This window comes from Trachemys scripta, chromosome 7 (genome assembly GCF_013100865.1).
Source record: "Trachemys scripta elegans isolate TJP31775 chromosome 7, CAS_Tse_1.0, whole genome shotgun sequence".
Lineage (NCBI taxonomy): Eukaryota > Metazoa > Chordata > Testudines > Emydidae > Trachemys > Trachemys scripta.
This window is the reverse complement of record NC_048304.1, coordinates 98,065,743-98,086,883: the sequence shown is the minus strand read 5'-3', so window position 1 is coordinate 98,086,883 and position 21,141 is coordinate 98,065,743. Positions and strand designations below refer to the sequence as shown.

Below are 21,141 nucleotides of genomic sequence, written 5' to 3'. Positions count from 1 at the left end.
AGTAATTCATCAGAAATATGTTAATAATTAAAATTACCTGGGAATATGGAGTTTCTTCTTTATCCCACTGCACAAAATGCTTTTTAAATAACGTTATATTATATTTTAATATTAATAATTTAATAATCATATTCTGGATAATTCCCTTCATCCAAAGAGAGGCTCTGCAAACTTCCTAGGATATGCATTTGTGGAGCCTAATCCTCCTTCAGAGGAGAAAGTACCTCATTAAAAACCATACTGTCCCTTGAACAATGTCACATGAATTTGACATATATGCAGTTTCCACCATGGGAATAATATTAGGAAATGCACTGACTTGCCCATTCTGACATGCAACATCCTAACAAAAAGGCAAGTTAAATGACTTTCAGTCAGAGTACACTTTTAAAGGAGCTGTTAACCAAAGACAGCAGTATCTTTCTGTATGAAACAAAACAAAATGGTTACTTACCTTCTTGTAACTGTTATTCAAGATGCATGCATACGTCCATTCCACTATAGGTATGTGTACATTTGTGCACTGGTGTTAGAGAGTTTTTTCTAGAGGACCCTGTAAGGGCAGCCACACATGTGCCCTGGTTTCCCTTATGCTTGGAACTGAGGGTATAAAGGGTGAAGCTGTCCTGTTCGTCCTTCAGTTCCCTCATACGGGAATCTTAGATGATAGGCAGGAGGGTGGGTCATGGAACGGACATATGCAACACAACTCGAAGAAGAACAGTCATGAGAAGGTAAGTAACCATTTTTTATTTGAGTGATTTCATATGTTCATTGCACTGCAGTTGACTCCCAAACTGTTTTCAATGGAGGCTAGACAAGGAGTGTCATCTGAAAAGGGAATGGAGGGCTACTTTCCCTACATTTGAATTGTCCCTTGATGTTGTAGTAATTGTATAATGTCTAGAAAATGTTCATACAGAGGCCACTCTACAAATGTCAACAATAGGGACCATTCCCATAAAGACAGGAGAGGCCAAATGTGCCCTAGCTGAATGCGCTGGCATTTTCTCAGGAGGCATCAGACCTTCAGCAGCATACAACATAGCAATGCAGCTGGTAATTCATTTAGAAAGTCGTTGTGCCATAATAGGATGGCCTCTCATTCTTTCCATATAGGAAACAAAGAGTTGGGAAGAAACCCAAAAGGTTTTTGTTCTATGTAAAAAGCAAAGGGATCGGTGCACATCTAGAGAATACCGCTTTTTCCCCAACTTTATGAGCAGGTGGCTTTGGAAAAAAGACTGGTATGTATGACTGATTAAAGTGACAATCAGATAGTACCTTGGATAAGAACTTAGGGTGAGACCCAGGTTGCACTTGTCCTTGAAGAATGCCATATAAGGAGTGTCTATTATGAGAGAATGCAGCTACCTCACTCTCCTGGCTACTAAAAAGGCCATCATAGCCAAGTGATGTTACATTGAGTAAGAGGCTAAGGACTCAAATGGATTTGTTTGATGTTTAATTTTTTTATCTTGTTTAAACTCAGTTTCTAAAGTTCTACTGAGAACTAGCAACTTCATTAAATGACTGCTCTGCCCCGTATCTTACACACTCACCCTCCTGCAGCTGTGCTGTCTTTGAGTGTGTGAAAGAGAACTACCTGCCAGCCAGAGAAGTGCCTGATCTCGGATCTCTCTCCTTTGTTACATTACACCGTGAGAGTAAAAATAAAAAAAAAAAAAGCTATCTTCTAACTTAAAAATCTCACTTCAGACTTTATCTGCTATAAATTTTAGAATACTTTTACACTGTGTGTTGTGTGTTTCTAACTACAGAGTTATCGAACGTGTTAATATCCAACACTCCAAACTAGCCTCATTTCCATTTTGTGTGTCAGGAAATTTAAATTGTTACAGATTTACCTTTGCTTATTCCAATTACTAAGAGCACTGTGCTCCTTTATTTACTTTTCTGCATATCAATCTTGCTAGTGTTTATACTGCCTCATATATTTGTGATTTGTCTATGACTACCTGAACCTAAAAAGTCTGTTATGCAATTTAACTGAAAGACAAACACCTTTTCACACCTAACTCCTATTTTCTAAACTGTTCATGTTGATTCAATTTAAGCATCACCTTAGGTTTTGCTTACACTGGACTTTCGTCTGTAAAACTTTTGTCACTCAGGGTATGTGAAAAAAACACCTCCCCCCCCCCCCGAACGACAAAAGTTTTACAGACAAAAAACGCTGGTGTGAACAGTGCTTTGTCAGTGGGAGAACTCTCCTGTCAACAAAGCTACCGCTGCTCGTTGGGGGTGGAATTTTTTTGTTGGTGTGAGAGCTCTCTCTTGCCGACAAAGAGCGGCTACGCTGTGTGACTTTTAGTGGCACGACTGTAGCAGCACAGCTGTGTCGCTAAAAGGTGTGTAGTGCAGACATACCCTTATACGCTACTTTTTAGACTCCTTTGTTGTTCACCACTTCCAAACTAGCCTATTAATTCCACCAACCCAAAGAGGATGCTACCTGCTCTCCATTATGCCCCAACTTTTATGTGTTATCGCAACACTTTCCAGCTAGGCATGTGTATCTGAACGCTGATTAATATTGAACTGCAACTGTCATATGACCTCAAACTTATTTTTTTTACATCTAATGCTTAGTCCTAGAATTCTAGTTTCTTATGACAAAATTGAGAAGAATTATTAGTTGTTTTGCAAGCTTTGTTTGTTAGTATATTTAGTTTATTAGTTTTTAATAATAATTGTTTTTCTTCAGTTTAAGAGATTTTTTATATTAAGTTGAGTTAATGTTGTAACCTAGTTTATTTTCACTGAATTTACCTTGGTTATTCGATATTATCTTACTTAATGTGTGCACAGAATTGTAGCAATACTTAGCTGTTAGCCTCTCTCAGTAAGAGACAAATATTCTTTGGTAAGTTTAGTGCCTTGAGTAATTTATTGAATAGCATGGTTGTTGATTCTCATGACTTTTTGAGTTTTACCCTTCTATGATACTAGTTCGGTCATAGATAATCAAATTTTGTTGTGATTTTGTTCTTTGGTTTTAGAATTTCATAGTTAATTAGAAGTTGATTTTAACTATTAATAACTTATTGCTCATTTATGTTTCATTTGTTATACTGAAATCATTTGCATATTATTGATTGATTTTGTATATTTTTCCTTGTTATTTTAGTTACTTCAATAAACATTCTCTTTATTTCAACATCGAGTTCAGTTGCTGATTTTGAGACATCAGCTATTGCATTAAAAGAATCCTGTGACAAAATTAGTGGGAGTTACACTTCCTGAGATAGTCTTTTGAATAGGCTGTATCAATAATTCCATCTATTTAATTGTTCTATCTCCCAGTTATCCATTCTGAGAATTTTTTTTGATGTTTTAAATAATTTTTAGACCCAATTATCTGGTGCTTAGATACTCATTTCCACTCCACTCTGTCCTTGTGAATGGGACACATGCGCTGAGCTTGTATATAACCCAAATGAGCTCCTCCCACCTCATGGTAGAAACATCTGTTATCCTAGTCATAGCAGGGAGAGCTGGTGAGAATGGGATTCCCCAGCACACGTTGTCCTGGTTCATCCACCAATCCAGGGTTAACAATACTCTGGGATGTGTACCAACTTGTCCAGATGGCATACCTGAGGGCAGCAGACCAATTTTAGCATGCCTGCATACCTTGGAGATGGAGCCTGGCATGCTGGGTCACATATATACAAACTGTCAGGAATCAGGGCCTGCAAGAAGCTAGTCTCCAGGCAACCAGATAAGCGCAGCTGGCCTGTAGTATGGTGCCTGATTGGCTTTGCCATCTGGTTGATTGGAACAGTCAGAAGACTGGCTCGTAAGGCCAGCAGCAGAAGTCAGTGGCTGCTCAAAGCATTTGCTCACAGATACTTCTGTGCATGCTTGTTTCCAGCCTGCCTCCTACCTTGTTCCAGTCTTGCTCCTCTTCTGCACCCAGCCTTGCTTCTGCCTTGCCTCACTCTAGGTAACCCGGTTCTGATCCACAGATCCGATTCCTGACCTCTGACTTTGACCCTGACCCTTGGCTCTCGCACCAGGCCTCTGACTCCAGCTGTAATACTTGGCTCTGATTCCTGGCTACTGACTCCTATTCTAACCACTAGGTCTGAGTCCTGCTTTGAGCATTAGGTCTGACTCCTGGTCCAACCAGTAGCATGACCATCCACATCCTGGTCACTGACAGTGCCTCTTTGAGGATGACTCTGGTGAAGGAGATCTCCTCATGTATCTGTCAGATGGTAAGGCCCAGAAAGCACTCCTCAAAGGAGTGATGGATGAGCTCCCCTGCACAGACCGACTGGACTCTGATACTGGATGAAGAGCAGACTCTGTGAGATGGTGTCTAAAGTGCACTTCTCTTCCTCATCCTTGATTTAAATCAGGTGTCCGAGCTGTCACTATCTCTAATGTAGCCCTCAATCCTCTTTTTAGCTGAGTAACTTTCCCCAGCCACAGAACAAAGCAGTCCATAATTTGAGTCCTGGACCTGTTTATCTCCCTCTCGCTTTCTCCTCTTAGAGCTTCTTAGGGGAGAAACTCAAGCACCAAGGGTGTGTCCACACTACAGAGATTGTACCAGCATGGTTATATCGGTGTAGCCCCCTAGCATAGATGCAGCCTGCACTGAAAGGAACTGTAGGAACACCACCTCTCCAAATGATATTAGGGCACAACTACACTAGAGTTTACAGCAGCGCAGCTACACCAACGCAGCAGTGCCGCTGTAAGCTCTCTAATGTAGCCGCTCTAAGCCAACAGGAGTGATGGCTATTAGTCCTATTTAAGAACTGATTCTGCAAAGACTTACATATGTTACCTTTAAGAATACGAGTAGTCCCTTTCATGGGTCTATTCTTGCTTAAAACTAAGTATGTGTGTAACAGCTCTCCCATTGGCTTAACTACTCCAGCACCCGCGAGTGGCAGAAGCTATGTCAGTGGGAGAAGCTCTCCCACTGACATAGTGCTGTCCACACTGGTGCTTATGTCAGTGTAATTTATGTAGCTCATAGGGGTGGGAGTGCTTTTTTTACAACCCTGAGCGACATAAGTTATTCATAGAATCATAGAATATCAGAGTTGGAAGGGACCTCAAGAGGTCATCTAGTCCAACCCCCTGCTCAAAGCAGGACCAATTCCCAGCTACATCATCCCAGCCAGGGCTTTGTCAAGCCGGGCCTTAAAAACCTCCACGGAAGGAGACTCCACCACCTCCCTAGGTAACGCATTCCAGTGTTTCACCACCCTCCTAGTGAAATAGCTTTTCCTGATATCCAACCTGGACCTCCCCCACTGCAACTTGAGACCACTGCTCCTTGTTCTGTCATCTGCCACCACTGAGAACAGCCGAGCTCCATCCTCTTTGGGACCCCCCCTCAGGTAGTTGAAGGCTGCTATCAAATCCCCCCTCATTCTTCTCTTCTGGAGACTAAACAATCCCAGTTCCCTCAGCTTCTCCTCATAAGTCATGTGCTCCAGACCCCTAATCATTTTTGTTGCCCTCCGCTGGACTCTTTCCAATTTTTCCACATCCTTCTTGTAGTGTGGGGCCCAAAACTGGACACAGTATTCCAGATGAGGCCTCACCAATGTCGAATAAAGGGGAACGATCACGTTCCTCGATCTGCTGGCAATGCCCCTACTTATACAGCCCAAAATGCCGTTAGCCTTCTTGGCAACAAGAGCACACTGTTGACTCATATCCAGCTTCTCGTCCACTGTGACCCCGAGGTCCTTTTCTGCAGAACTGCTACCTAGCCATTCGGTCCCTAGTCTGTAGCAGTGCATGGGATTCTTCCGTCCTAAGTGCAGGACTCTGCACTTGTCCTTGTTGAACCTCATCAGGTTTTTTTCGGCCCAATCCTCTAATTTGTCTAGGTCCCTCTGTATCTGATCCCTACCCTCTAGTGTATCTACCACGCCTCCTAGTTTAGTGTCATCTGCAAACTTGCTGAGAGTGCAGTCCACACCATCCTCCAGATCATTAATAAAGATATTAAACAAAACCGGCCCCAGGACCGACCCTTGGGGCACTCCGCTTGAAACCGGCTGCCAACTAGACATGGAGCCATTGATCACTACCCGTTGAGCCCGACGATCTAGCCAGCTTTCTATCCACCTTACAGTCCATTCATCCAGCCCATACTTCTTTAACTTGGCGGCAAGAATACTGTGGGAGACCGTATCAAAAGCGTTGCTAAAGTCAAGGAATAACACATCCACTGCTTTCCCCTCATCCACAGAGCCAGTTATCTCATCATAGAAGGCAATTAGGTTCCAACATTGTGTAAACACTGCATCCATCTACTTAGCTAAGATTATATTCCATCGGCATAGCTGCATCCACACTGGGGTTTTTCTTGGCAGGACTATGTTGGTCAGGGGTGTTTCTTTTTTTTTTTTCCACACCCCTGACCAAAATACCTATGCTGATGTCACTTTTCAGTATAGACCAAGCCTAGGACTGTAGTAACCCCCACAGCCTAGAAGAGCGGAGGAGAAGATGAATAAGGAGACTGATGGACCCCAGGAAAGTTCTCTCTTTTTGACCTTCTGCAATGGGTCATCTTTTCTCCCAAACAGATTGGCTTACTATGGGCTTGTGCAGCTTTGAAGATGGTAGATAATCTAAGCAGCTATTTTGCAGGCATAATCAAATACTTGGACATGTAGAGTAAATGTCCTAAATTGCACTTACAACTATTTGTACTTACAAACTGTTGCCGGGGTGGGGTGTATGTGTGTGTGTGAGGGAGGATAGAGGGGGGGCAGGGTGTGCATGTCAGTATTTCAAAATCTGTCCCTACATATTATTTTCTAGATATGACATACCTTGTAATCCTGTATGTTTCATCTCCTTATCTTTGGCTTTTGTTTTTCCTGATTCTGCTGTTGAAACTGATGGACTCTGCGATCTGAAAATAAGAATTATGTCTCAAAATACTACATATATCATGGCAAACTTGGATTTTCAAAGCATTGTAAAGGAAATAAGTGTCTAAATCTCATTGAAATTTAGTGAATGTTGGAGGGCCTAATCCCTTAGGTTCCTTGGTAAATGCAAGCCTTAAATAGTTTAATGATTATGTTTCAACACTGATTTTAACACTATATAACTTTTGTTATACAATAACATTTAACAGTGATGGCCATTAGTCCTATTTAAGACCTGATTCTGCAAAGACTTACATATATTACCTTTAAGAACATAAGTAGTTCCTTTCCTGGGTCTATTCCTGCTTAAAACTAAGCATGTGTGTACGTTTTTGCAGGATCAGGAACTAACTTCATAAATATTTTTAATGTTAATTTTAATATGATTTAGGAAAGGAGATGAAAAAACATTTGTAAAAATCTTACCTAAAATCAGTAAAATCAAATACTGGCAAAACTGGTTTCAGATATTCTTCCATGGCTTTTAAAATATCAGAGAAATCTGATGTAACATTTTTCTCATTTTCATTTATGTTTTCTGTTAGATTCTATCATATAAATAAAAAAATCATTAGAATGCTTACAAAGTTCAATGACAACAAAGATGGGAAGTACAATAGGTTAATCAGGGCTAAATTGAATAATTATAATTGAAGCATTATAAAATTAAAATAAACAATTTTCCTTAAATCACTGAATTAATTTTGTTTCAAAATTGTTCTCTCTGAACGCTTTATTAATGTCAGCATTTTGTTGACAATCCCTTCTCTAATGCAAGAATCAGTGCAATAATGCGTGGGGATATAAAATGGGATATTTTAGCCACAAATACTTTATACTGAAAACAGGTGATTGCTGTAAAGAAGCTAGCTGGGAGGGGGAGGAGGAGGAGGAGGAAGAAGAGAGAAGACCAGGAAAAGAGAGAAGTAAAGTGATGGCACAAATCAAGGAATAGTAGATGGGAGTGGTAGAGAAAAGGTATGGCCCCAGAGGGAGAGAGACTGATGAGGGACTCAAACAAGTTGAAGAAAACAGATGGGAAGAAAACTGACAGGCAAAGATGAAAGGAGGTGAAAGAAGAAATTGACAGAGAGTAGATTAGAAATAAAAGGAAGAGGGAAATAACTGAATAGCATAGAAAGGAAAAGTTAAAAACACATACAAATTTAATTTTACATTGAAAGGTCCATTTTTTATAGCTATCTCACCACAGTCTCCATTTGTGTGGGTGTAACTGTGTGTGCGCGCGAATACTTACACATGCAGTTGTGAAGTACTAAATGTCTGAATGTACAGCTGATAAATGCTATCGTATCCACATGCAGCAGATGGGTTCTGTGAAGTAAATTCTATCGTTTGCAGGCAAGTGACAGCATTTATTAACTGAACAGGCAGGTGTTAGCCTTTTAAGTGTCATTATAGGTATCTGAATACATACAGTTCATATGCACACATGGAGGCCAGTGTTTTAAAACTCTGGTCTTGTTCATTCTAACTTATGTTATCACACTATTGCAATTCCCTATTGGTCAAAAGGAAGGGAGAGGAGAGGGAACCAAAATAACTATCACATACATCTCCGTAACAACTAAGGCTGGTTATGGCTACAAACAAAATCATCAATATTTTGCCTACCAGCTTTAATCAGGGTTTTTTGCTGAGTGACACTGGGATAGAAAAGATAAAGTTCTCCTTTTAGTTTTAAAATTCCTTCCTGATAATTGGCAGCGTTCAAAGATTTGTTTTAAAGCAAAAATAAGCATTTAAAGTTTTTAAAAAGCAAGGGTTCTCTTCTCAGATATGTTATTTATCACCCAGTTACATGTGTATCATCACCTAATGACTAGAGGCCTGCTTTTACTAGTAGTGACTGTAGCAACCTGCATGAAACTTGGAGAAGTGCTGATTGCAGGAAAGAAGAGTCTGGAAGAGGCACCAAGAAGTCAGTCTGTGTGCAAATGACTTGAATGCTAGCTACAATTGCAGCAAATCTGTAAATAGATGCTTTAAAATAAACCACCATTTCAGCTTTACAAGCACGGAGTCTTCTCACATTATTATGCAGTACACGGGACATGAAACACTGATAATCATTTCCAGTTCAGACAAAGAATTATTTGATCAACCTTTTTTATTAAACTATAGATCAGGGGTAGGCAACCTATGGCACGTGTGCCGAAGGCGGCACGCGAGCTGATTTTCAGTGGCACTCACACTGCCCGGGTCCTGGCCACCGGTGCAAGGGGCTCTGCATTTTAATTTAATTTTAAATGAAGCTTCTTAAACCTTATTTACTTTACATACAACAGTAGTTTAGTTATATATTATAGACTTATAGAAAGAGACTTTCTAAAAACTTTAAAATGTATTACTGGCACACAAAACCTTAAATCAGAGAGAATAAATGAAGACTTGGCACACCACTTCTGAAAGGTTGCTGACCCCTGCTATAGATAAATAATAATGAAAAAAAAATAGTTGTTTTTCAGTGCTTTTGTTAGGAGGCTATAAGTTAAGAAACAAGTTTGGCATTTGAACATCACATATTGTATGCCTGTGAGAAAATTAACTACTGTGTGTAAAAGCATATCTAATCTAATGAAGCCAGAGTTCTTGAGTTGACATCAATTTCCTGTGATCTTGCAATCTAAACACAGTGAATAAATACTAAGGACCCAATCCTGCAATTACTTATGCAAGAGCTTAACTTTATGTACTGTGAGCAGTTCCATTGACAATGTAAAGTTAAGCACTATGTAAATCTTCACAGGATTGGGTTTTAATAGAGACCTAATGATTTTCAGGAATGCCTAAGGGAATTAAAACCAATGGGGAGCTTGGTGCCTAACTCCTATAGTTTATTTTCAAAACTTTCCCTCTAATTTTTATATATAAGTATAAATGACAAGCTCTTAAGATATACAATATTCCATTTGGGGAAAAATTATGAATCTCATTTTACATCAAAATTCCATCAGTCTAAATTGTTAAAGAAGTTCAAAGCTGTTGGAAAAAAATCTCCATAACAACAACATCAGAACAACAAACTACTATTTAGAACAAAGAAAATAACGGTAAGTTTCAAAGTAGAGCATACACAGGAGATAACAGTTACAGAGCTTATAAGAAGTTGCATTTGGAAAGGACAGTTACCTGTTCCGTAACTGGCATTCTTCGAGATATGTTGCTCAGGTGTATTCCACTATAGGTGTGCGTGCTCGCCACATGCACCGGTGCCAGAAGTTTTCCCTTAGCAGTATCTGTAGAGGGGGAGCACCACTGCGACTCCTGGAGTGGCGCCGATATATCACACCATAAAGGGGGCTGCGTGCTCCCCCACACCCTCAGTTCCTTCTTGCCAGACAACTCCGACAAAGGGGAAGGAGGGGGGAACGTGGAATACACCTGAGCAACACATCTCGAAGAACGCCAGTTACGGAACAGGTAACCGTCCTTTCTTCTTTGAGTGATTGCTCATGTGTATTCCACTATAGGTGACTCCAAGCTATCCCTGATGGAGGCGGGTAGGAGTTTAAGTGTAAAGATTTAAGGATTACCCGGGCGGAGCACCGCCCTACCAAACCTGGCATCATCCCTTGCTTAGGAGACGATTGCATAGTGCGATGAAAAAGTGTGGACAGAGGGCCACGTAGCAGCTCTACAGATGCCCTGAATAGGGACGTGAGCCACATAGGCTGCTGACGAGGCCTGGGCTCTCGTCGAATGGGCCTTCACAATAGGAGGCGGGGGAATCCCTGCCAGGTCGTAACAGGTGCGAATGCACAAAGTGATCCAGCGGAAGATCTGCTGGGTGGAGATCGGTCGCCCCCTCATGCACTCAGCCGAAGCAATAAAAAGCTGGGGGGACTTCCTAAATGGCCTGGTTCTGTCTAAGTAAAAGGCCAGCGCTCTGTGCACGTCTAACATGTGCAGGCGGCGTTCCTCATTAGAGGAATGGGGCTTAGGACAGAGGATTGGGAGGAAAATATCCTGATTCATGTGGAAAGCCGAGACTACCTTCGGCAAAAAGGCAGGGTGAGGGCGGAGCTGAACCTTGTCCTTATGAAGGACGGTATACAGAGGTTCAGAGGTCAGGGCCCTGAGCTCGGAGACCCAGTGGGCTGAGGTGATAGCCACTAAGAACGCCACCTTCCACAACAGGTGGGACTACGAACACGTGGCTAACGGCTCAAAGGGAGGCCCTGTGAGGCAGGAGAGTACCAGGTTTAAGTCCTAGAGTGGGACCGAGGGTCTGATGTAAGGGAATGCCCGATCTAACCCTTTCAGAAACCAGGCTGTCATGTGATGTGAAAACACAGACAGGCCCTGCACCGAGGGATGGAAAGCCGAAATGGCCGCCAGGTGCATCCTGATGGACGAGGGCGCCAGGCCTTGGGTCCTAAGGGACAGGAGGTAATCGAGGACAAGCTGGATAGATGCAGAAGAGGGAGAGGAACCTTTATCCCTCACCCACATAGAGAAGCTATACCACTTAGCCAGGTAGGTTCGCCGCGTGTAGGGTTTCCTACTTTCCAGCAGGACCCTTCTTACATCCTCAGAACACCTCCCCTCCTCCTCCTTAAACCATGAACCAGCCACGCTGTCAAGTGGAGCGCGGCTAGATTGGAATGGAGGAGACGACCTTCCTCCTGGAAGAGGAGGTCCGGGCATAGCGGCAGCCTGCGAGGAGGGGCCACTAAGAGTTGCAGCAGGGACCCGGACCAATGCTGACGGACCCAATCCGGGGCTATGAGGATAATCCTCGCCCCGTCTGACTTCACCTTCTGTAGGATCCTGTCTATTAAGGGGAAGGGCGGGAAGGCGTACAACAGGGGCCTGACCATGGGAACCGGAATGCATCCGATAGCGCCCTGTCGCCCTCTCACGTCTGGAGCAGAATCGAGGACACTGTCGATTCTGGGCGGTGGCGAACAGGTCTACCTGGGGACCACCCCACTGTAGGAAGATCCACCTGGCCACCTCCTTGTGCAGGGACCACTCATGCTGTTGGGAGAATAGCCTGCTCAGGCGGTCCGTGAACATGTTGCTCTTGCCGGGCAGGTAAGAAGCCCGCAGAAGTATATTGTGGGCTATACAGAACTCCCACAGGAGCTGGGCTTCCTGGCATAAGGCCCGGGAACGCGTGCCCCCCTGTTTGTTGACGTAATACATGGCGGTCGTGTTGTCCATGAGGACTCTGACCACCCTCCCTTGTATGTGCTGGCAAAACGCCACGCACGCCGGGCATACGGCCCTGAGCTCCCTGACATTTATGTGCAGGGTTAGTTCCCCTGGGTCCTGAAATCCCCCACACGGGCTCCCCAGCCCAGGTCTGAGGTGTCTGAAACTAGATCTAGTGAGGGAGGGGGCTCTCGGAAGGGAATACCCTGAAACATGTTGCTCGGGAGGGACCACCATTGGAGGTCTGCCACCACCTTGGGCGGCACTGTGACCATCTTGTCCAGGCTGTCCCTGGCCTGGGAATACTGGGAGGCCAGCCAGAGCTGAAGGGGCCGCATCTGAAATCTGGCATGTCTCACCACATACGTGCAAGCTGCCATGTGACCTAGGATTTGGAGGCACACCCGTGCTGTGGTTCCCGGAAAGGCCGTGACCGAGGCGATGAGAGCGCGTGGGAGGGAGGCCATGGCTACCCGGGAATCTAACAGCGCCCCTATAAAGCTTATGCGCTGAACCGGAATTAACATGGATTTCTCCTTGTTTACCAGTAGGCCTAGAGCCCCGCTGGTGTCTAGCAGGAAGCACGTCTGCTGCTACACCAGAGCGCAAGACTGGCCCTTGAGCAGCCAGTCGTTGAAGTAGGGGAAGATCTGCAGCCCTTTCCTCCTGAGGTGGGCCGCCACCACCACCATACATTTTCTAAATACCCTGGGGGCAATAGAAAGGCCAAAGGGGAGGAACATAAATTGGAAGTGGTCCTGACCCACCAGGAAACAGAGGAAGCGCCTGTGACCCTCGAAAATGTGGATGTGAAAGTATGCATCCTGGAGGTCCAGTGCCGTAAACCAATCCCCCTGGTTTAGGGATGGATCAGGGACACCATGTGGAATTTGCCACACGCCAGAAACTGGTTGAGATTCCGCAGGTTGAGGATGGGCAGAAGCCCACCATTCGCCTTGGGGATGAGGAAATACCTGAAGTAAAAGCCCCTGCCCTGGTATTCCCGTGGTACCCTTTCCACCGCTCCCAGAGAGAGGAGGCGCTCTACCTCCTGGCTGGGGGACAGTTGGGAGGGGTTGAAACAAACTGCAGCTGTACCCTTGCTAGATGGTGCTGTGGACCCATTGGTCCAACGTTATATGGGACCACTGCAGTCGGAGGTCCGATAAATGGTTTAGAAAAGGTAACTTTATTAACTGGGTGGGAGATACACTGGTAACAGGCCTGGTGACCCCCCTCAACGAGTCAAAAACGCCATTTTCCCGGCCGTTTGGCCTTCGAGGCCCCAGGCCGTGGGACTGAGCGGGATTGGTGTTGGGACCGACGCCTTTGTTCCCTCTGCCGCTTAGGTGGGGGTTCATATCTGCCCCTACCTTGCAGAGCAGAGGGTTGAGGCCTGGGCTTGTCCTTGGCAGGTGGGACGTACAGGCCTAGCATCTGCAGGGTGGTGTGGGAGTCCTTCATCCCATGCAGAGTGGTGTCTGTCTGTTCTGCAAAAAGGGCCTTGCTATCAAACGGCAGGTCCTGCATTATGGACTGGGATTCTGACGACAGCCCCGAAAGCGAGAGGCACGACGCCCGTCGCATGGAGACTGCGGAAGCCATCGAACGAGCGGCTGTGTCTGCTGCATCCGAAGCCACCTGGAGAGCCGCTTTTGGGGCGGTCGCACCGTCCTCAATCAGCGCCCGGAACTTCTTCGCATCCTTGTCAGGAATGAGGGGCTCAAACTTGGGGAGGGATCCCCCGAGATTAAACTTGTAACGACTCAGAAGCGCCTTATGGTTGGCCACTCTGAGCTGGAAACTCGTTGACGAATAAACCTTTTTTCCAAAGATATCAAGTTTATGTGCGTCTTTGTCCTTTGGCGTGGGCGCAGGCTGACCATTCCGATCGCGGTGGTGGACTGACTCTACCACCAGGGCGTTTGGAGCTGGGTGGGTGTAAAGGTACTCAAGACCCCTCGCGGGGACAAAGTACTTTCTCTCGGTCTTCTTGGAAATTGGCCCAAGAGAAGCCGGGGTCTGCCAAAGGCCAGTGGTGATGTTGGCGATTCCCTGATGGAAAGGGAGCACCACACGCCCCGCTACCAAGGAGGCGAGGACATTGAAGAGAGTATCGGAGGGCTCCTCCATCTCCTCGGCCCGGAACTCGAGGTTGGCTGCCACCCTCCAAAGCAGCTCTTGATGTGCTTTAAAGTCCTCTTGGGAAGAGTGAGGCGGTACCGCAACTGAATCGCCCTGTGCCGAAGAGGTGGACGGTGCAGTGCCTTCAGCGGCCAATGACATCGTGGGCTCCACGTCTGGGTTCGGTGCTGGAGTCGGTGCTGGGGGTTCGGCGCCCACAGCCTGATCCCGGTGCTGGGGAGGTGATGCGGGTCGGTCCTGAGAGGCTCCCGCCATGGAGCGAGGTCCTGGCTGCGCAGGTGCCTGAGGCCACGGTGCCCACTGGCACCATTGTTCCTGCCAGGGCACAGCCTGGAACTGAGGCGCATCGGGTGGCAGGACCGGTTGTTCTTGAGGCGCGGTGTGGCCCAGGGAGAGACGGTACCAAAGTCCTGGAAGAGCGCACGGTACCGTGGGAACGACTGGAGCAGTCTCTATTGTGATGGCTTGTGCCCCGAGACTTTGTCTGGGACAATGTTGATAGGTAGATGTCCGAGGAACTGTCTCTGGACTCCCTGTGGCGCCTGTGGCCACTGTGCCGCGGTGCCAGGGACTCTCGAGACGCGCTCCGGGCATGGCCTCTGCGATGGCGGGCGCTTGAGTACGAGCGCCAGTGCCGACAGCGTCGAGACCTGTTCCTCTCAGAGCGGCTGGAAGAGGAACGGTGCCGTCTCTTGTTGCCTCCGCGACGGCATCCAAGAGCGGAGGAGTGGGATCTGCTCGTCGAAGAGTCCAGACGCGGAGTCGACATGCGTCTCGGGGCTCTGCTCGGCACCTCAACCCGGGACGGTGCCTCGACCCCCGACACCTCCGGGGAGGGCTGATGGGCGCCCAAAGGCAGCTTCCCACGGGACTGGGGGCCCGACTGAGGTGGCGCTCCCAGCACTGGAAGTGCTAAGATGTCACACACGGCCTGAGCTGCCTCTGGCGTCAAAGGCATGCGTACCTCCAGCGAGGCTTGCGTGGATGGGACTGGACTATTCCGCTCATCCTGAGTCGGAGATCTCTGTCCCGATGGGCATCGCGGGCTGCCCAACTCGGGTCTGGCCTCACCCCTGTCCTTCTCTCGGCGCCACTGAGACTTCCCTGGCTTCTTAGCGGGGGAGCGGTGCCGGGACGTCGACAGCGCCTCGCTGCGCACTGAGGATGCGGTACCTGGTGCCGATTCAGAATGGCGCACCGGAGGCGCTTCGCCACGTGCCGAAGACGCGGAGCCTGGCGTGGTGTCGGCTCAACGTGCTGGTGCCGGGGCCAATGCCAACTCCATTAAAAGACCTCGGAGTCGGATCTCATGCTCCTTCTTCGTCCGCGGCTTGAAGGAGTGGCAGATCTTGCACTTGTCACTAACGTGAGATTTGCCCAGACAGATTGTGTGGATCGTTTCTGGGCATGGAGTTGCGACAGGAGTCGCACGACTTGAAGCCTGAGCCACGGGGCATGCCCCGAACCAGGAACTCGCGAAAGAAAGTCCAGTAAGGGAAGAGATCAGTGAAACTGGATACCACTAAGCTAGAAACGCTGCAGCTAAGCTAAACTGGAACAAGTTCTGACTACCTTCACTGGCGGCAAGAAGGAACTGAGGGTGGGGGGGAGCACGCAGCCCCTTTTATGGCGGGATATGTCGGTGCCACTCCAGGGGTCGCAGCGGTGCTCCCCCTCTACGGATACTGCTAAGGGGAAAACTTCCGGCACCGGTGCACGTGGCGAGCACGCACACCTATAGTGGAATACACCTGAGCAATCACTCGAAGAAGAATAAATGTTAAGAATTATAGATGAGCACTATTTTGCACAGCTTTTTGTTTTATCTTCCATATATATTTTAATGTCTCTTTTAAAAATAAAAATCCTGAATCAAATATATTACCATATCTATTTTGGGAGTAGTTTCTTGCCATTTTTGAAAGTCAATTTTCTCTACATGGAATTTCTTTTGTAATTCCTGTCTGAGGAGATTATTCATCCTTTCCTGTTTGTAAAGATGTACTTTTTCCAACAAAATCAAGATTGTATCAGGATTCACGGGAAAACGATAAACTTTAGCCCGCACTAATAAAAGAAAAAAAAGTAACTGAGAACATTTTCCTTCTAAAAAAATAATTTCTATATAGCCACATATTTTTTATATTTCACTTTGAATAATTCCAGTATATAAAGTGATAAAATATAGTATTAAATAACAGCACAATTATTTAGGTATGGTCAATATCGAGTTAAAAAACAGTAATATAAGTTTATCTTGAACTTGGAAACACAGTGGCAGAAAGAGAATCAAGTATCTAAAAGCACATTCCCTGTTGCGGCAAGAAAAACGATTCCCCCCCCCATGCTATTAAAGATGCGTTTGCATTTTATTATTATGACACATAATACTTTAAAACACACAAATCATGCCTCACCTATAAAAAGGGTATAACAATAAAAAGCTTACAATAACCATTTTTCTGACTATGACCATTTTTTGGCCCTCATAAACAACGCAATTAGATTATTGTAAATTTAGACTAGTGATAAGCACAGAAACAGTACATCTGTCATGAATATAACTTCCACTGGCATTAATGGGAATTATGTACATAAATTTCCAGGTATCAAGGTAAGACTATACTCCTTAGCACTCTGTCTTAAAATTATATCAATTGCTTGACTGCATGAATTAGATTTTCTTGTACTGAATGCAACAGTGAGAGCTATGGATCTCCTAACATCACCATTTTGATCACTTTATTTCTAAACAGAGACACTCACCCATTGGCTGACCTGGTTTTCCTTTCTGTTGTCCGCTACTGAGTTTTTGCTTATCAATCATTGCACTATACAACATTGATCTATGGAAAGCAATAAAAAACAGAATGGAATATTTGACTATTCACATATTCAGACCTTTCCGCCTTTCAAATAAGTAATTATTGCCCTCTAATGTTACATGTTCACATGCCCTGAGATGTATTAAGCACTCCTGAACTTGGGCAAGTGCCCAAATCTTGCAGACCAAGTCCAGAGCTGGTAAATCAGAGACTGCCAGATGTTCAGATCTGCTTCTGATTGCTTTTGAGGGATATAATCCTCAAACAGTAGGGGATCTAATAGACACAGAAAAAAATGGACTGAACCATGGAGTGGTTATCTTGTGGGCTGCTCCCTCAAGTAGGCTGTTGGGGTGGCTGGCTACTACTGCAAAGATCTATATACAAGTGGCTGACTGGCACCTACCTTGCTTCATGTGATCTCGTCAGAGCAGGAAAATTGATGAGACAAAGCACAATGAGCCACACTTACTCAAAATTGTTAAGATGTGGGGCCAGATCAATGAGCACTGTTAAATCCACCCACTATCCTGGTGGTTTTTGAATTGCTGCACTAATTTTCTTGTCCGCCCCCTCCACCTTCTCAGGCTACATCTACACAACAGCTGGAAGGATGCTTCCTAGCATGGGTAGACAGATGCACTAGCTCTATTTGAGTTAGCATGCTAAAAATAGCAGTGTGGCCACGGGCAGTAACTTGGGCTAGCTGACTTATTATGTAACCAGGGGGTTGGGTGGGATGATACTTGGGTGGCTAATTGAAGCCGCCATGGCCACATTGCTATTTTTAGTACGATAGCTCAAGCTTGTCTATCGGCATTGGAAAGCATTCTCCCAGATGCTGTATGCATATGCCCTAATGGGATTGGGGAAGGAGAGAAAAAAATCTCTGCTTTCAGGGAGCAGAAGAAAAGTAAAGAAGACAGCCTGCAGAGTTGTAAGCAAACATCACCCAAGTATATGTGTGAAAGCTTGGGGAGAAGGTTCTTTTGCTGCTACATCTGTTAAGAGACTTTCGCTAATACATATCTGGTCTTTCAACCACTAAGTGTCACTCTTCCCACCATCTCTATAGGGATGTATAATGAAACATGGGGGCTGTAAAGAATAATTTTGTAGACCACGTTTAAGATTTTGGGTCTCTCCTGTCTACCCTGAGGAACAGAAAGAGAGAGAATTGTGGAAACTTAAAAATGACTTTAGGTTCATGTTTGAGTTTTGGTCAGTTCTTATTTTTTCTGAACTTGTTCACTTACCCTAGATTACAAAATCAACATAATTAGAAGTAAAAGTCAAAATAACTTGGCAAAGGAAAATAAAGTTTGTACAAAACAAAATGATAAAGTTTTATACCTGTCGTTTGAATGCTGGAGAATGAGTATATGGAAGTTTGGTGGCAATTCATTTACGATGTTAAAATGTTGTGCAAGAACACAGAGATTTCCCCATGCCTGTACAATAATTTAAAATTGACATTACTTTTCCTATCTTTTTATGAACAACATGTGCAGTGCTTTTATCAAGAGACTGATTATAATAGTTCCAAAAACGAAGGCACTGCTATATGCAAAAGGCATACTTAGAAAAGAATATTATAATGTAGTGCACAATAAATGAAGTTAAAGCAATAATTCATGGCTAACATTAACATGAGTTATTTGCCTACTATACTGCATATCACGCTAAAAAACTACCAAATGTTGAAACTGATTAATATTATCAGTAGAAAGGAATAGCAAAATATTTCAACTCAACATTTATATTTTCTAAAAGCAATTCAAGCATTTCCATAGGAATATACACCTGGATCATTTATACTCCTCTGTAAAAGGAACTATATAGCCTCTAATACATACGTACAAATATTATACATAATAATATGAAATTTGACTTGCTATGGGTCATTATTTTGCTCCAGAACAACACTGTTCCACTCATACATAGTACGGTTCAAAAAGTTACCTTTGAGGTAGCAGTTAGCCTTTGCTCCACATTTTTGAGAAGACTACTGGTTATGTCCCCATTTTGTTTTAAGTGATGCTGAAGATGCAATAGTGCTGCCAGCTGAGAGCTGCTAGTGTTAGAAGTGGCTGCTAGCAGGATATCCTTCATCATCATAGATGATGAACAGCTCTGTAATATTTTAATATTTGTTTATTTTCCCAAATGTTTCATACAAATAGTTATTGAAAAAGCTTGTCATATAAAGGTGAAATGAAATGGCAAACATATTACCATTATTTACAGCTACAAAACAGTGTAAAAGCTTTGGCGATAAATTATGAAGACTGGAAGATTTCTTAGCTATTAATTTCCTTTCTGAAATTGATCTCTCCATTAGTCCTGATTGCTGGAATGCTCCCCCCTGCACTGAGCTGGGGAGAGTTCTAATGAGTTTATGGGAGCCTGGGCCTCCAAATCAGGCCCATTGGGATTGTGTCAGAAGAGTACTTCCAAAGGTATGCGGAAATTTATTTCAGCAATTCAGTATCTAGTAACTATAAACGCAAAGTAACTAGAAGAAGACAGCTTAAACCACCTTTAGGAAGCCTGAAAATTAGTTGCTGGAAAATGGTCAACAATGCAAAGGGTTGGACGTACTGATGTAGATATAAATCTGACAAACCAAATATACATGTAAAATTTTCCAATCTGCTTTAACACAATGAATGCAGAAACCCAGGACATCATTTTCACAATCCTAGAAACCCAGCCATTTTTACACTCACTTTAGAGGGCAGAATTGCACTTTTTATTGCAGTACAGTTTTAATTTAATTTTATTATGATATTTTATACATAGTAAAATGATACAATAGTGGCATCTATTAGTGAAAACCTGAAGTCCATACTATGAAAATTATCAAGGTTTTACAATGGTCATATGTCAATAATACACTGACAAAAACCACTAAAATCAGAAAACATATTGTATATTTAATTATTATGAATAATAATACCACTACCTAGCTCTTACATAGTGGGTTAGTAGTCAGTTGTCATGCTATCCAAATAGACAAATTTACTTATGGTACTCAAAGCTCGTTTTTTACATTGTAAAGGGACTTAAGCAGCAGTTGTGTTACCTGATGAAGGGCCAAAAACTGGCTACTTGAAACTGGATCAAATTGTCCAATGCATTCAATGATTTCAAGACTAGCAGCAGCCAGAATATCAATTATGTTGTTACTGAATGCAACATTCATGCACTGAAGCAAAACTTCACTGGATTGAGAGAGGTATCTTTGGGCCAAAATCCGTTTTCTCTAAATAATAAAAATAAAAATGTTCTACATTAAAATATTTGTTAAATTACATAAATACATTATTGATGCATTTTTGATCACTACAATCTTGGCAGATAAATCTGGTTTTGTTCTTGTATAATGGTATTTTTTTAAAGTTTGATGAAAAATGGTATGGGTTTAGTCTCCTTGTAAGGAATGCATTTAATATCTATTAACATCAGTGATAGTTAATAGTGTGCAATCAAGAGACTAGACTGAATGATCAGTTAGTGGAGAACTATACCGATTAAACTATTCTTTTAAAAAACATCTAATCTTAAACTTCTAGTTTATATTTTTCTTTTAAAAGAGAAATTTTGTCTACAATAAAACATCTACAATTGTATATGTACTAGCTAGCATTATACCAAAATGCCAGTCATTATTAGCCAATCAGCACTGTTTGCATATGTATAATCACTATAGTTGTTTCTCATTAATCACTTGTGAATGAGAGTAACTTCCTACTCTGACTAGCTTGTGTAATTTTCAAGCTGTTTGCCAGCAATAATGACACCATTTCAGCTTCTTGATCCAGTCACCTGCAGCAGAAAACTTCAAAATATTCAAGAACAAGAATGTACCAAAAATATGCCAAAAGTAAAGAATATGGGATTGTACACACTTAGGCAAGTTAAAAACTCTTTACTCTCAATTCCTGCTTCTCCTCAAGTGGCTTTCCTTTCCTATAATTCAAAGTTCTTACAAGAAGAACAGGCACATTTAAGTTTGCCTTGTTTATTTACTGTACATTGTGCAAATCCCA

The 21,141-nt window shown here is 43.7% G+C and overlaps 1 protein-coding gene across 5 annotated transcripts in view; it reads right to left on the bottom strand.

Moving 5' to 3' along the window:
• CFAP46 (cilia and flagella associated protein 46) overlaps positions 1-21,141 on the bottom strand; it is a 155,642-nt gene that overhangs the window by 22,374 nt on the left and 112,127 nt on the right. For all 5 annotated transcript variants that reach the window (XM_034776106.1, XM_034776107.1, XM_034776108.1 and 2 more), the window contains 7 exons: positions 20,175-20,354; positions 19,052-19,222; positions 18,443-18,540; positions 17,031-17,110; positions 16,150-16,331; positions 7,365-7,486; positions 6,837-6,919 (listed from right to left, as the gene is read on the bottom strand). In XM_034776106.1, coding sequence (XP_034631997.1) covers positions 6,837-6,919; positions 7,365-7,486; positions 16,150-16,331; positions 17,031-17,110; positions 18,443-18,540; positions 19,052-19,222; positions 20,175-20,354 — 916 coding nt within the window. The remainder of the gene's footprint in view (positions 1-6,836; positions 6,920-7,364; positions 7,487-16,149; positions 16,332-17,030; positions 17,111-18,442; positions 18,541-19,051; positions 19,223-20,174; positions 20,355-21,141) is intronic.